General features: G+C 37.5%; 1 protein-coding gene across 2 annotated transcripts in view; it reads left to right on the top strand.

Moving 5' to 3' along the window:
• SLC38A9 (solute carrier family 38 member 9) overlaps positions 1-12,592 on the top strand; it is a 43,660-nt gene extending 31,068 nt beyond the window's left edge. For both annotated transcript variants that reach the window (XM_048932393.1, XM_048932394.1), the window contains exons 13-15: positions 629-777; positions 7,550-7,639; positions 9,687-12,592. In XM_048932393.1, the coding sequence (XP_048788350.1) occupies positions 629-777; positions 7,550-7,639; positions 9,687-9,852 (405 nt within the window). In that variant the 3' untranslated portion in view covers positions 9,853-12,592. The remainder of the gene's footprint in view (positions 1-628; positions 778-7,549; positions 7,640-9,686) is intronic.
• Positions 12,593-12,849: the final 257 nt, after the last annotated feature.

Raw genomic sequence — 12,849 nt, 5'->3', positions numbered from 1 at the left:
AGCAGATTTTAAAGGCTTCCTCTGACTGCAGGTTAGTTAGAATTGGCACTACTGCTTAACCAGGAAATGATACTTTTAAAATCATCTGTAGTAACTTAATGGGATAAAATCCACAGTTAATAGATGACAACAGTTTTTATTATAGTTTATTTTCTGTAGACACACACCCTAAAGACCCTTACGTATTTCCATGTAATCTAAGTCTTATATATTCTGGTTTTCGGGTGTTTGCAATGCTTTTTGTTTATAATAATGATCCAGTTTTACTGAATAAATACTTTTTTTCACTCCTTAGATATGATATGACAGGTAATAAGGGCACATGAATTCATTTGTCTGAGAAGTCAGGGTAGCTGCTCCATAGGCTTGGCTCTTCTTGAATACTGAGAGTAGAAAATATTTTTTAACATTGAAACTGATGTCATCTCTTTAGTATTAAAAAAATAGGACGTATTTGGTTACATAACAATATCAAAGGGGAGAAAAAGTATTTTGTGTTATGGGTTTGATCTAGCATTTAGATTTGCTTGGCTTTTAGCATCTTCTTTCTTGAACACAGGTATTAAAAGTCAGCACATAAATGTAACTGAGACATCACTGGTAAATGTAATGTTATCCCTCTGTTTAGAATTTTCTAGATAACTTTCCCAGCAACGACATCATGTCTTTTATTGCAAGAATATTTCTGCTGTTCCAGATGATTACTGTATACCCACTGTTGGGCTATCTGGCACGGGTCCAGCTATTAAGACAGGTTTTTGGAAACGCTTACCCAAGGTAAGAAGACTGTCCTTTGACAAGAGCTTGGCACACTGTGCTTAACTAGCCTCTTGTGTATAGTCAGAAAGTTGGCTGGGCTTTCAGAGTTTCCTTTGGTGCATTAGTACATTTCAAAAGCTAATTCAAAATGTTTGCAGAGGCAAAGGTTGAATAGGCATGCAGAGGAAATTCTAGCCTGCAGACCAGGACTGCTATGGCTTGGCAGAGCAGAATGGGAGGGAGCTGTGTCTTTTGTTTTAGCTCTTCATTTTGTCATTTTTAACACAGTTCTTTTGTCTTGAATTTGCACAGCAAAAAAAGTAGTTGTGCAGAAAAAAAAAGTTTTCAGTTCAGAAAAATTTTGCCAGATGGTCTTTAAATTTTGAAGGCATGTACTCTGCATATTAACCTTTCAGGGTTGAGTGTGCATAGCTAGTAACCGTCCATTTGTTTTTAAACAGAGCTGATAGCTAACTGAGTTGTTACTTATGTTATCTTGACTGCTGTTATGCTTATAGAAATAGCTTTTCAGATGCTAATTTCAGAGATGAGCCACACCCTTGCATTTGTACCTTGCCTGAACACCAGGGAAGAGCTGACCCAGAACTCAATTTCGGTTTTGTTTGTTGTTATTTTGTTGTTGCTGTTGTTTTAAATAAAACCTAGGACATTTATATTTGGAATATCATCTGAATTTGTCACAGCTGAGAAGTTGGTATTTATCTCTGAGTTGTTATTTTATGCTGTGAATTGCTGTTGATGGAGGGAAGGAAAAAATATCACAGGAAGCCATGTGTATTTCGTCTGTGGCATCAGCAGTAGCATACAGGTCTGGGAAGACATTGTTAAAAGTTTCAGGTTTCTTCTGGGTCCTAAAATAGTTATGGAAAGGTCTAGAAACTGGATGTCTAAATTAGGACATGAAATAAATGCCTGTTTTTTTTGTTGCTAAATTGTACTCAGTTCAAAGTAGAGGAGATTTTTAGGAACTCTGCAAGCTACTATTGGAAACAAGGCCATTGATTTAAGTGCTAAACATGGATTTCACAGCCTTGGGAAATAACCGTGTTCTTAGTATTACGTAAATCTGCCTCTTCCCATCTCTTCTCCCAAGTCACTCCCTGAATGGTTCTCATTTCCCTTCTGGCCTCTCCTAAAAGTGTCTGCTCATGTTAGCTCAAGCTTGCTGTTTTTAAGCTTTTGTGGTATGACGAATGGGATACTGCACATTCTTTGTACTTGTCTCTGGGATGTCCTGTGGGTAGCTTCAGTCTCTCCCTCCTTACAGGGGGAGGTATTTAACATTTCTGAGAAGTCAGAAATCGTTTCTAGAAAGCCACTTGTTCTCTTGTTCACCTGTGGAGGCAATTCTGTACATAGTATATTCTGACTATATGTGTTTCTCTTTGGTACCCCAGGTATCTCACATGTTGCTCAAATGTCTCTCAATTGATATCTAGGCTCCAGGTTCTGTATGTTTATAGCTTTGTTTTCCTGTGCAGTGGAGACTAACTGAAGAATGGTAGTGAGCATGAGACCTCTTTCTAGGATTATAGTAGAAGACCCATGGTCTGCTTGTGAAATACCTCATGAGGACTGATTTTCACCAGCAACCTAAGCTGATCTTTTAGTAGCACTGTTCTCTTATTGCCTTTCTAGGGAAGAATTTCAGTTTTCTGGGTTTTTTGACCACCAACTACCCTGGAAAAATTAGAACTGTGATCCTGATGTTGTGAGAGCCTGTGAATACAATGCTCTTCCTATCATCACCTTATCAATGAAAAATGTGTTAATTACAGAGCTGTTTGGGCCTTCAATCATAGAATCACCAAGGTTGAAAAAAAAAACTTCCAAAATCATCCTGTCCAGCCATCCACCTAATACTAATATTTCCCCACTAAGCTATACCCCTCAGTACAACATCTAAATGCTCCTTGAACACCTCCAGGGATGGTGACTCCACCACTTCCCTGGACAGCCTATTCCAGTGCCTCTCCACTCTTCTGGAGAAGAAATTTTTCTGTTTTAGCTAGAATTCCATGTTACTGCTTCCAGAAGGACTTGGTAGATATTTTCATACTCCTGTGATCTCCTTACTGTTCTGTTATGCTGAGAGAACTGTGTTTTAAAAGCAGTATGGGAAAGATGATTTATGGAGACACATTTTGAAAAGATAGAGATGGTAGCTCTTACTGATGTTAACCTGATGTCTCACTGTAAATCCTGTTGATTCACCCTGAAGAATTCAGCTGGAAATACTAAGTTGTTTGCTTCTCCATAGGAAAATGATAAATTATATGTACTTGGCTCTTACCAAAATTTTAAATGTCAATGGCTAACAGTTTCCAGGCAAAAAAGGAAGACTAATCTGTCTTCTGAAATACAGACTTTAACTCTTAGGTGTGTATCTAGGGTGTGTGTATGGAGGGGAATATTCACTTGACTGTGAAAATTTATTTGTAGCTAAGGAATCAGAAGGATGAGGCAAAAGAAAAAGCAGGTGGGGTTCTGCACCATTTGTCTAGAGGGATTACAAATTCATTAATTTAATTAATTACAAATTAAAACCACAAAAATCTTGGGGTTTTGAGTCTGATTCTGTTTGTTTACAATTTTTTCCTACCTTTTCTGATTTATTTTCAGGCTGTGTAACTAGGGTTTAGGTTTGTTCCTTGATGGTATATCCATCCACATGCATATAGAACACATCTATCAGTGTGCCAAATTCATATTGGTGGTGCATTTGAAGATCTGTGTCGGCCACCTAGCCTCTTCTTACCTTCACTGTGATTCAATATGCCTAATTAGATGTATTTCCATAGTTACATCCTTCCTATATTAAATTTCCTTTGCAGCTGACAGAACGTAATAAATTTACATTGTCTATAATTATCCTGTTTGTCTCAAAAAAAACATTTTTTAGTCAGAAGAGATCATTGAGTCAAGCCCCTCTGCTAAAGCAGATTCCCTATAGTAAGTCGCACAGTTAGGTGTCCTCCAACAGTAAGCCTGTGGTGCTGGTTTCTGAGAGCCCAACTGGGTCTAAATTCTGCCTTTTAAAAAAGAATCATCCTTATCTTTGGAGAGCTGAAATACATATTGACTCTAAATTAGCGGATTCTCCTTGTCTACCAGTTTCAGACACCTGTGCCACTGTCTGTCTTAAACACATATGTAGACATGCTGGACACAGTGGTCTTACGACAGGCACCATCACAAAGCCTGGAGCCTTCCTGTGCTTCCCACAAAAGACTTAATGATAACGGAACGCATCCTAGTTTCATCTTCTATTGAGCAAAGAGTACATTAGTGTAAAGACCACAACACATAAATGGACATACGGGAACAAAATCCCGAAGATCTTTCTTCTCTCTCATGTGTTGTAAAAGAAGGCCAAAATGCTGTGTTTTGGGAAATTACTTTCTTTTCTAAAGCAAGACATATTTGCAATGGCATCATTTAATGAGTGACTTATGGCCATAGGCATGTGGTTTATCTGCTGCCTCTGGTGTGATTCTGGATCTTCTTGCATGTATAGAAAAGTACTCTTTTCTAGTGTTACTGTTGGCTTGTAGCTACAGTGATAGTTGTGACAGAGAATTCCCTTAATTAATTATATGCCGTGCATAAAATACTTTGTACAGTCATCGTTTTTTAGAATTTCTTCTTAAAATCTTCCTTGCTCTGAGAGGTTAAATAAACCGATGGACAGAAATCCCTTGGCTTTCCTAAAAGATGTCCTCCCCTTACTCCATGGCAGCCCAGCAGACCTGCCAGTTCTCCTACAGCTGTGTCTTCTGATGCAGTGAAGTACATTTCTGCTGTTTGCATGTACGTTTCTGCTTTGCATCTGAAGTGCAGTGATTCAGAGTCTTTTGACTGGTGTCACTTGGGCGAGACTTCTGGGAAGAAAATTCAGTTTTAGATTCAGTGACTTTTCAAAAAATCTTTACTTATATTGTTTTGATTTCCTTACTATTCAAATGTGTGTGTTCATGTTGTGATTCCACACTGATTGCAGCACTTCTAATTTCTTTGCTTCTGACCTGTCAGGACTTTTAACCAGTTTCTTCTTTAGTTTATTCCCTGCCCCGGGGTTTGTCTTCACTCTTGTTGGTGTGATTCTTAGTTTAAGGATGCTGAAGTTAGCGAAATAATATGGCCATTATTCACAAGGTTAACTGGAACTACCACTTCTCCAGGGGAAGACTGGATGCAGCGTGTCTACTGAATGCTTTTTTCCCTATGGATCTAAAAAAGCCAGAAGTGATGTGGTTATGCTGCCAAAAATTACTTCTTTTCTGACCACCTTGTGCAACATGTGGTGACCATCAAGTGTACAGCAAGCTACTGGTGAACCAAGCTGCATCGTGAAAACATAATGCATACTATGGGGAGTGCTTGTCCTAGCAGGTGTGCACCTGCATAAAACTTGGAATCTTATTTATAAAAATGCACTGTCTGAAATAATGCAATTGCTGGTAGCTGTAGATGTCAGATCTGTGTTCAGAAGGATTGTTTTCAAAATGTCGGTGTTTTTCTCAGGATTTAAGAATGTTAGTTCCTCCTTTCTGAAAGGTGAGATAACCTGTGAGTATCTGAACAGTTAGAAGAACCCGAATGCACAGGTGTGGAGGAGCTGTTTTGTTGCAGTTTAAATACACAGTCCGTTTTATTGGTGAACTGGAAGCACAGTCTAATTTGAGCTGTTATTGAAATGGTAGAAGGAGGTGCAGAAATGTTCCAAGGAGAAGTAGTGTCACCTTTTTCTTTGAAGTGAATGGATTAAAATCCTTTTCAGGCTTTTTGTTACTTGTCTTGAGATTGCTGCTTAATTGTGACAACAGAAACTGGAAAGCAGTTCTCTGCAAGCACTGCCTTGCTTTGGAGCATTTTCAGACAATTGCTTTCACTTGAGTAAAAACACATCCTTCTTTGTCCTGATGTTTTTTCCCAGATGAAGAACTGGAATCATACTTCATTTCACAGCACACATGCGCGCACACACATCTGCACACACATAAGTTTGCCTTTGAAGTTGTAAAAAGCTTGAATTAATTTTTAAAAAAGCAACAACTCTGAACTACAAAATCATTTCTGTTGTAAAGCATGTCAAAATGAAATATTCCCAACTTTTTTCAGTTTTTCTGCAAAAATATTCTGTACCAACCTAAATTTGGAAAACATGTCCTAGTTGTGTGGCCTGCACTCTGTTTAATCTTACCTGCTGAAAGTTTGTCTCAGCAAAAAAAGGAAGGAAAGAATTGCCACCATTTTCTGTGTTCGTAAATTTTGTCTTCATTTGTGTTATCTCATGGTGAGATTTGCAAACTGCCATGTGTGTGAGAGAAAATGTTAACAAAAAGTTTCATGAACTGTGCAATTAATTAGATTTTTTTAAGGGAGTATTAGAGAAACAGTAGATGTTTGGCCCATCTTTTATTCATCATCTGGTTCTTGGGGAATGATCCTTGGGGTTTCACCAGCTTTATATGGGACGATGTTTCTCTCAGCTGCTGTGTTCCCACTGCTGTCTTCAGTCTCTGCAGTGTACCTCTCGTGCACCACTGTTAAGAGTGCCAAGCCCAGAGTGATGGATGTTATTTCTGTCTAATTTTAGATCATTTTTGATGGGCAAATCTTAGATATAGTGTGTATCTTCAATTATGTCTTTGTGCGTGAATTGCCACGGTTCCCCTACACTCAAATGAGTCCCCTCTACTGCTTCAACCTTTCTTCCAAACCTGGAAGCCAGCAGCCAGCCTTTCAGCCATGAGAGTGGTGACTTTTACTGTTTCAGCTGTAGCCCACTTGAAAAGATTGTTCATTAGTGACTTTCTATGTAGCACAGATACATTCTACGTTTAAAACAATCAGCATCAGCTTATGGGTTTTGATTATTTTAAGAAATCAAAGCATTCTGAACCAATGAAAACTGAATCTATGGTTCCTGTGTGCAAATTCTTCTTTCCCTTCATAGAAACAGCTGTGTGACCAAAATATCCCAGTGTTTTTTCTTATATTTCCTGACTTTACTGAAATATGCCAACATTTTATATTCCCTGAAGAAAAGTGATATTCTCCCAAGTGTTAGCTGTGTGCATAACGCCTGCACTAAGTTAGTCTCAGGCATTAAAAGCTGCTTGTGGAGAACAGGAAGCCTCCAGTTTTTTCATCCTTATTGCAAAAAGGAAAGCAACAGGAAATTATTTGTAGAACCAAAATCAATTTTAAAAAATCTAGTATAAGCAGTATGCATGCCCGATATTAAATTAGGTCCAACATCCCAAACGTTTGTTTTGCGTCAAAATATATTAGAGGTCAAGTATTAAGCTTGTTTGCTTGTTTTTTTTCCGTAGTATTTTGTGTAATGTTTTTCTTTCAGTGATGTATCTCTCTTGGTTTCTGTAGCTCACACACACATAGCAGTCCAGATCATTCTCTGAGCAAGCTAATTCTTTCTTGTGGATTTCTTCAGTATTTGAATATCTATCTGAAATACTTGAAAGCTGAGTACCATGTCTGATGCTTTCAGAAGAATTGCCAGATTATACATAATTACTCCTTAAGAATATTTGAAGTCAAAACACTAGATATTTATAGTTTGGTGTTCAGAATTTTCAATAAATATTATATTTCCTGTGAAATTAATCAGCTTTAATAGCATGAGTCATGCTTGAATTGAAATACTATCCATGTACCAATTAAATATTAGTTTAAATTAAAAGTAATGGTGTTTTGTAATAAATACAGTGTAGATTTTAATACCTTTTTTCTCACTTTTCTGTAGTGTTTTCCATGTGCTTGCTCTGAACGTAGCAATTGTAGGAGCTGGAGTAGCAATGGCAAGATTTTATCCAAATATTGGAGGTATCATAAGGTAAGCATTGCTTTGCACATTAAACTTACCTACGGTGTTAATGTGTTTATGTCTCAATTTTGTAAAAGAACAATAAGAGGGTAAGGAATTGTAACTTTATATTTTGTTCACCTAGACTTCTGTAAGTTGTGCAGAGCAAATTTAGAAGTATAAGCTGCTTCTGCTCTTTAAAAGTTCTGACAAGCAACTATCCATAATAGTACTTTTGCATCTGTGGTGACTGAGATGATTCCCCAAGATTCACTAGAGCTATACCTGGTCACCATGTGACTGTCCACATCAAAGAATATTATGTCAGCATAAAAGTTCCTTGCTTATTGTCTGATTTCTCTCATTTTTATGTTAAGACTGTTTGAAGCTAATTTGAAAGTCTGTGATAGAAATGCAATAGTGCAGGTAACTTAAAAGGGAAAAGTAACCCAAAAATTGTACTTCTAAATTGCATCTTAGATGTACTGTGTTAAACACATGGGATTTCTGTAATTCTCCTATGAAAAAAGGCTGAAAGCTGGGCTTGTTCATTCTGGAGTGGAGAATGCTGCAGGGAGGCCTCATTGATACCTTCTGCTGCTTAAAGGCTGATAAACAGGAAGGAGAACAACTTCTACATGGTCTGATAGTGACAGGACAAGGGAGAACAGCTTTAAAATAGAAGAGGAGAAATGTAGGCTAGTAAATTCTTTCCTCATACTGTGATGAGATGCTGGCACAGCTGCCCAGAGAAGCTGTGGGTGCCCCATCCTTAGAGGTGCTTAAGGCCAGGTTGGATGGGGACTGGGCAGCCTGAGCTGGTGGGAGCAGCCCTGCCCATGGCAGGAGTTGGGACTGGGTGGATTTAAGGTCCTTTCCAACCCAGACCATTTTATGATTCCATATACATAATCATTTTCATTCATTCCTAGTTTGTATTATTCCTATAGCACCAGGAGAGGGAGATGTTTAAAAATATAGAAATTTGCAATTATAAAACTAGAATGAGAGGCTTAGGGTGGTTAGTATTAGCAGAATGGCTTACTTTTGCTCAATAGCTGATCTTTGAGGTGTCCTTTTTTCCATTTCCTTTTCTTTTGTTATTATTTCTCATTTTAGTGAAAACATTCTGATTCCAGTGGTAGAGACAGTTTACTTATTAACTGAAAATAAATATCATGTAACACACATCTCTATTTGCAAACTGGTCTTGACTTCTGCTGACGCATTCACTGTGCATGGCACTTAAGCATTTGGAATAGTGCATTTCCAACTGATGAATTTTCTATGTACAATCTAATGTATATTTACAAGTTTTGTTATGCAGGCTTATTTTATGTAGCAGTATTTCCACTGTCTAAAGGGCGTGATCAAATCTTTGAAATAAAATATGTTGCTAGTTAATAATTTACATTTGGCTGCACTATAGCTTAATAGATGGAAATTCACAGCAGGGGAAAATAATGAAAAGGTTTGATATGCGAGAGAATGCTTAGAAAAAGTTAGACGTTTCAGTTGCTGTGTTTGACTGTGCTTCAAGAAGGGCATTTTGATCTTTTTGGGTCTGGAGTACAGCCTTTTTGAATCTCATTAAGTTATTTAAAATAAAAGTTGCAATTTCAAGAGCAGTTCTATTGTTATGTGCTTTAACGTGTTCTCAGTTGGCTGGGAATCAATAAGATTTGCAGTTCTGTAAGTAAGAGATACTTAAAGTAAGCACTGTTGGTATTTTATTTGTATTTCCCCGAAGAAAGTAAAAACATCCATAGTGAGTCCAGTTCGTGCCCAGAATCATGTGGGAATGTGAAGAAACATCAGTGGTATGTCAGAGAGGAGGTGGGGAGAGTCAGGGGACTGAGAGAGACATCATGAAATGCCAGTGCAGGACAACAATGAACATAAATCAGTGTTTAGTGACTGCAAGTAGCCATTGTTTGGTCAGACTGTTCACTAGTTTGAGTGGGAAAAAAAAAAGACAAGAAAAAGTAAGAGTTAACATAAAGCATTTTGTTCTTTTCCCTCCCCCACCCCCTTTATTTTCTTTGCTCTTTTCCCCTTCTCTCCTCCCTTTCTTTAGATACTCTGGAGCAACGTGTGGTCTGGCCTTTGTCTTTGTGTATCCATCACTCATCTACGTGATCTCCATGCATCGTGCTGGGCAGCTGACGTGGCCAGCGTTGATCATTCACATCTTTATAATCCTCCTTGGACTGGCTAATCTGATTGCACAATTTCTATTCTGAAAATCCCTTTCTCCCTGTGGCTGTCACGAGTGATACTGTGACATTTGGCCACAGCCTTGAGCAACATTATCACACTTGATAATGCAATCATCTTGAGAAAAGCTGCACCTTTGAAATGAATTCAAAACACATCTTACAGGCACTTGAAAGAAAACCTGCTTTGTTCCACTAAAAACACAATTTTGAGATTAGTGAAATACTTCAAATATGATTGGGGTAGTTCGGTTGCTGTTGAATATACATCAAGGGTTAATGATGCTCAGATATTTTAATTTTTTAGAGCTAACTTCTCAAAACACTCAGCTTGCAGCCTTAAGCTGTAGAACTCCTCTTTCTTTTGAAAGAACTGTCCTTACCTTTAATCTGAACGTGTTTCTGTGGTATTGTTCACTAGCTGTTTGAAATGTTCTTTTGTTGCGATTGTTTTACTGTTTTGTTTGGAAAATGAAGAAATCATTTTCTTCCCTTTTTTTCTTTTATTTTTTACTTTTTTAAAGTTAATTTATTGTCATTTGGGTCAAAATGCGCTGTTAATTTTGAATATGCTATTAAATTGTTTTGGCAGCATTCTTCCTGTAAAAAATTCCAACTACAAGAAACAATAAACTCTTATCCCAGTGTTTTATTCAGAACCAATATGTACACAAGCTATTTGTGATCTTAAAATGAAAAACATCAGGGGGTTGAAAAAAAAATAAAACAAGACTCAATTAAAATCAGAATTCCAGGCTTGACCTCACTTCAACTCTTTTAACTAAGTGAAGTTGTCTTGTCAGGAGTTATTATGTAGTTCTGTGGGTGCAAGATGCTTTACAGGCTTGATGTTTCAGACCTGAGCAGAGACATTACAGGCAAAGCTGGCATACTTTCACACTGTGCATTAAAGGAAGTAATTTCTGTTTTAGCTGATTCTTAAAAGAAACTGGAAGAATATGGGAAAGGTGGTGGTGTTTCGTTGTTCTTGTTACTATTGATTTTGTTTTTAACTTCTTGTTTACCAACTGAGAGAGTGTGCATGTGTATGTATACAACTTCCTTTGCCTGAGGATCTGAGCCCTAACCTAAAATATGTGTTTACAGCATTACCTAGATAATCTGCCATATTTCTCTAAGGAATAATTCTGTGAATTTTTTTTGTGTGAGTTTTTGTAGTGATGATGCAGTTCCATTTGTCTATCATGGACTTTTTAAACTTTGCAAAAGACACTGTCTTCCATAAGTGACCTTTGCCTTGTATGAAATACACATAATTATTTCAGATTCTCTTGTTTTTGTTTGTTGGAACTTTTTGTGCCTTTAAATCAAAATTGAAGAGTACACCCACCATCTGTTCTGTATGGAAAATATTTACACCATCCTGGTTATCTTCCTTGCTTATTCTTCTTGTCCAGTGCATGGTTTCCCTATTGCCTATGGCCTATCAGTCCACCCTTTTCACTGCCTCACAGTGAGTATGTCTGATGCTGCTGACACCATTAGTGCTGGCCTACACATTTGCTCTGCAGGAACTGGGTCTGACCTCTTCCATAAAATTGCAGTTAAGCTTCTTACTTGAATGTCTATGCAGTCATCACTGTATGTTACTGGGTAGTGTGTTTCTTCAGTGTTCTCACTAGTCTATTTCACAAATTAAACCTTCTTTTTTTTTCCTACCCAATAAACTGCCCTTCTGACTAATTTTGCACATTTACAGTTCCTCAACATTAATGATGCTAAACCTCCAAATTTATTTGGGATAGAAGAGAACTTGAACACCAAAATGAGAGTGAAAAAAAAAAAGTAAAATCTCAAGCATTGTTGGCCTGATTCACATGAAGCTCAGCTACTTATATATTTTAGATACAGTGCTTCATCTCAGTACAAACCTGGATGACTGCAGCTATTCCAACTGGTTATATTCTTCCATGTTTTATTCAGATTTGAGATTCAGAACTCCATGAGTTAAATCTTTGCTGTTTAGGCTAGTAGTAAATGTTCCTTGATGTCATCAAAATTGATTTCCAGTGTGATGTAGTAGGTCAGCAGAAATTCCCAAGTAAGACAGAGTTCATGTTGATACATCTTAATTGTATCTTCTGTTTATCTCTTTTTTTCAAGTGAGCAAAATACAATCATCTAATTTGATTAAAATTTAGACGGAAATAATCTGTATCTTCCTGAAAGCCTGCTTTAGATCTGGATTGCACAGAGGTTCTTGATGCACTTTAGCACCTTAAATTTTAAGTTGATAAGAATTGAAGTGATAGGAAATAATTTTATTAGGCTATCTCAAGTGAAATGAATCACAGAATCGTAGAGGTTGGAAGGGACCTCCAGAGATCATCGAGTCCAACCCCCCTGCCAAAGCAGGTTCCCTACAGCAGGTCGCACAAGCAGGTGTCCAGGCAGGTCTTGAACATCTCCAGAGAAGGAGACTCCACCACCTAAAACGCATTTTATTATGAAAAGTATATATATTTTTCATTTTATTACATGCAATCAGAATATTCACAAGCATCAGAATCAATTTGGGAGTAAGCAGAACAAAGTTTTGATTTTTTTTTCCTTTGGTAGTAACCAAGGTCGTAAGTTGGAAAGTAATTTTTTAAAATTTAAAGGCAAGTTTAGTTGCCTGAGAAGAAGAAGCAGATATAGATTGCAGTGTCTCTCTTCATGCAGGCACAGAAAGCAGCAGACTTCATCCTGCTTGCCTATGTGACCTGAAGTGATGGCCAGCTAATTCCAGTTCCTTATATTTTCTATTCCAGCAAATCATCGTGTGATTTAACAGAGCAGAAAAAAAGTAGTGTATTAACTCAGTGGTGCATTGTGAAATGTTGTTTGCCATCTTTCCATAGAAGAAGAATAAATTTTGATGGAAATACTCAATTCTATCTTTTTGTTTGAATTTGCTGAGAAGTGAAAGGTTTTCTTTCGGCTCTGGCAAGCACCAGGCTGAAGCTTTCTTCACAGCATTACTAGGCTATGTGCTTGGCAGCATCCTTCCTTCACTGCACT

The sequence above is a fragment of the Lagopus muta genome, chromosome Z (assembly GCF_023343835.1).
Source record: "Lagopus muta isolate bLagMut1 chromosome Z, bLagMut1 primary, whole genome shotgun sequence".
NCBI lineage: Eukaryota > Metazoa > Chordata > Aves > Galliformes > Phasianidae > Lagopus > Lagopus muta.
The sequence above is the reverse complement of the archived record's forward strand: the minus strand, read 5'-3'. Positions and strand labels throughout refer to the sequence as shown.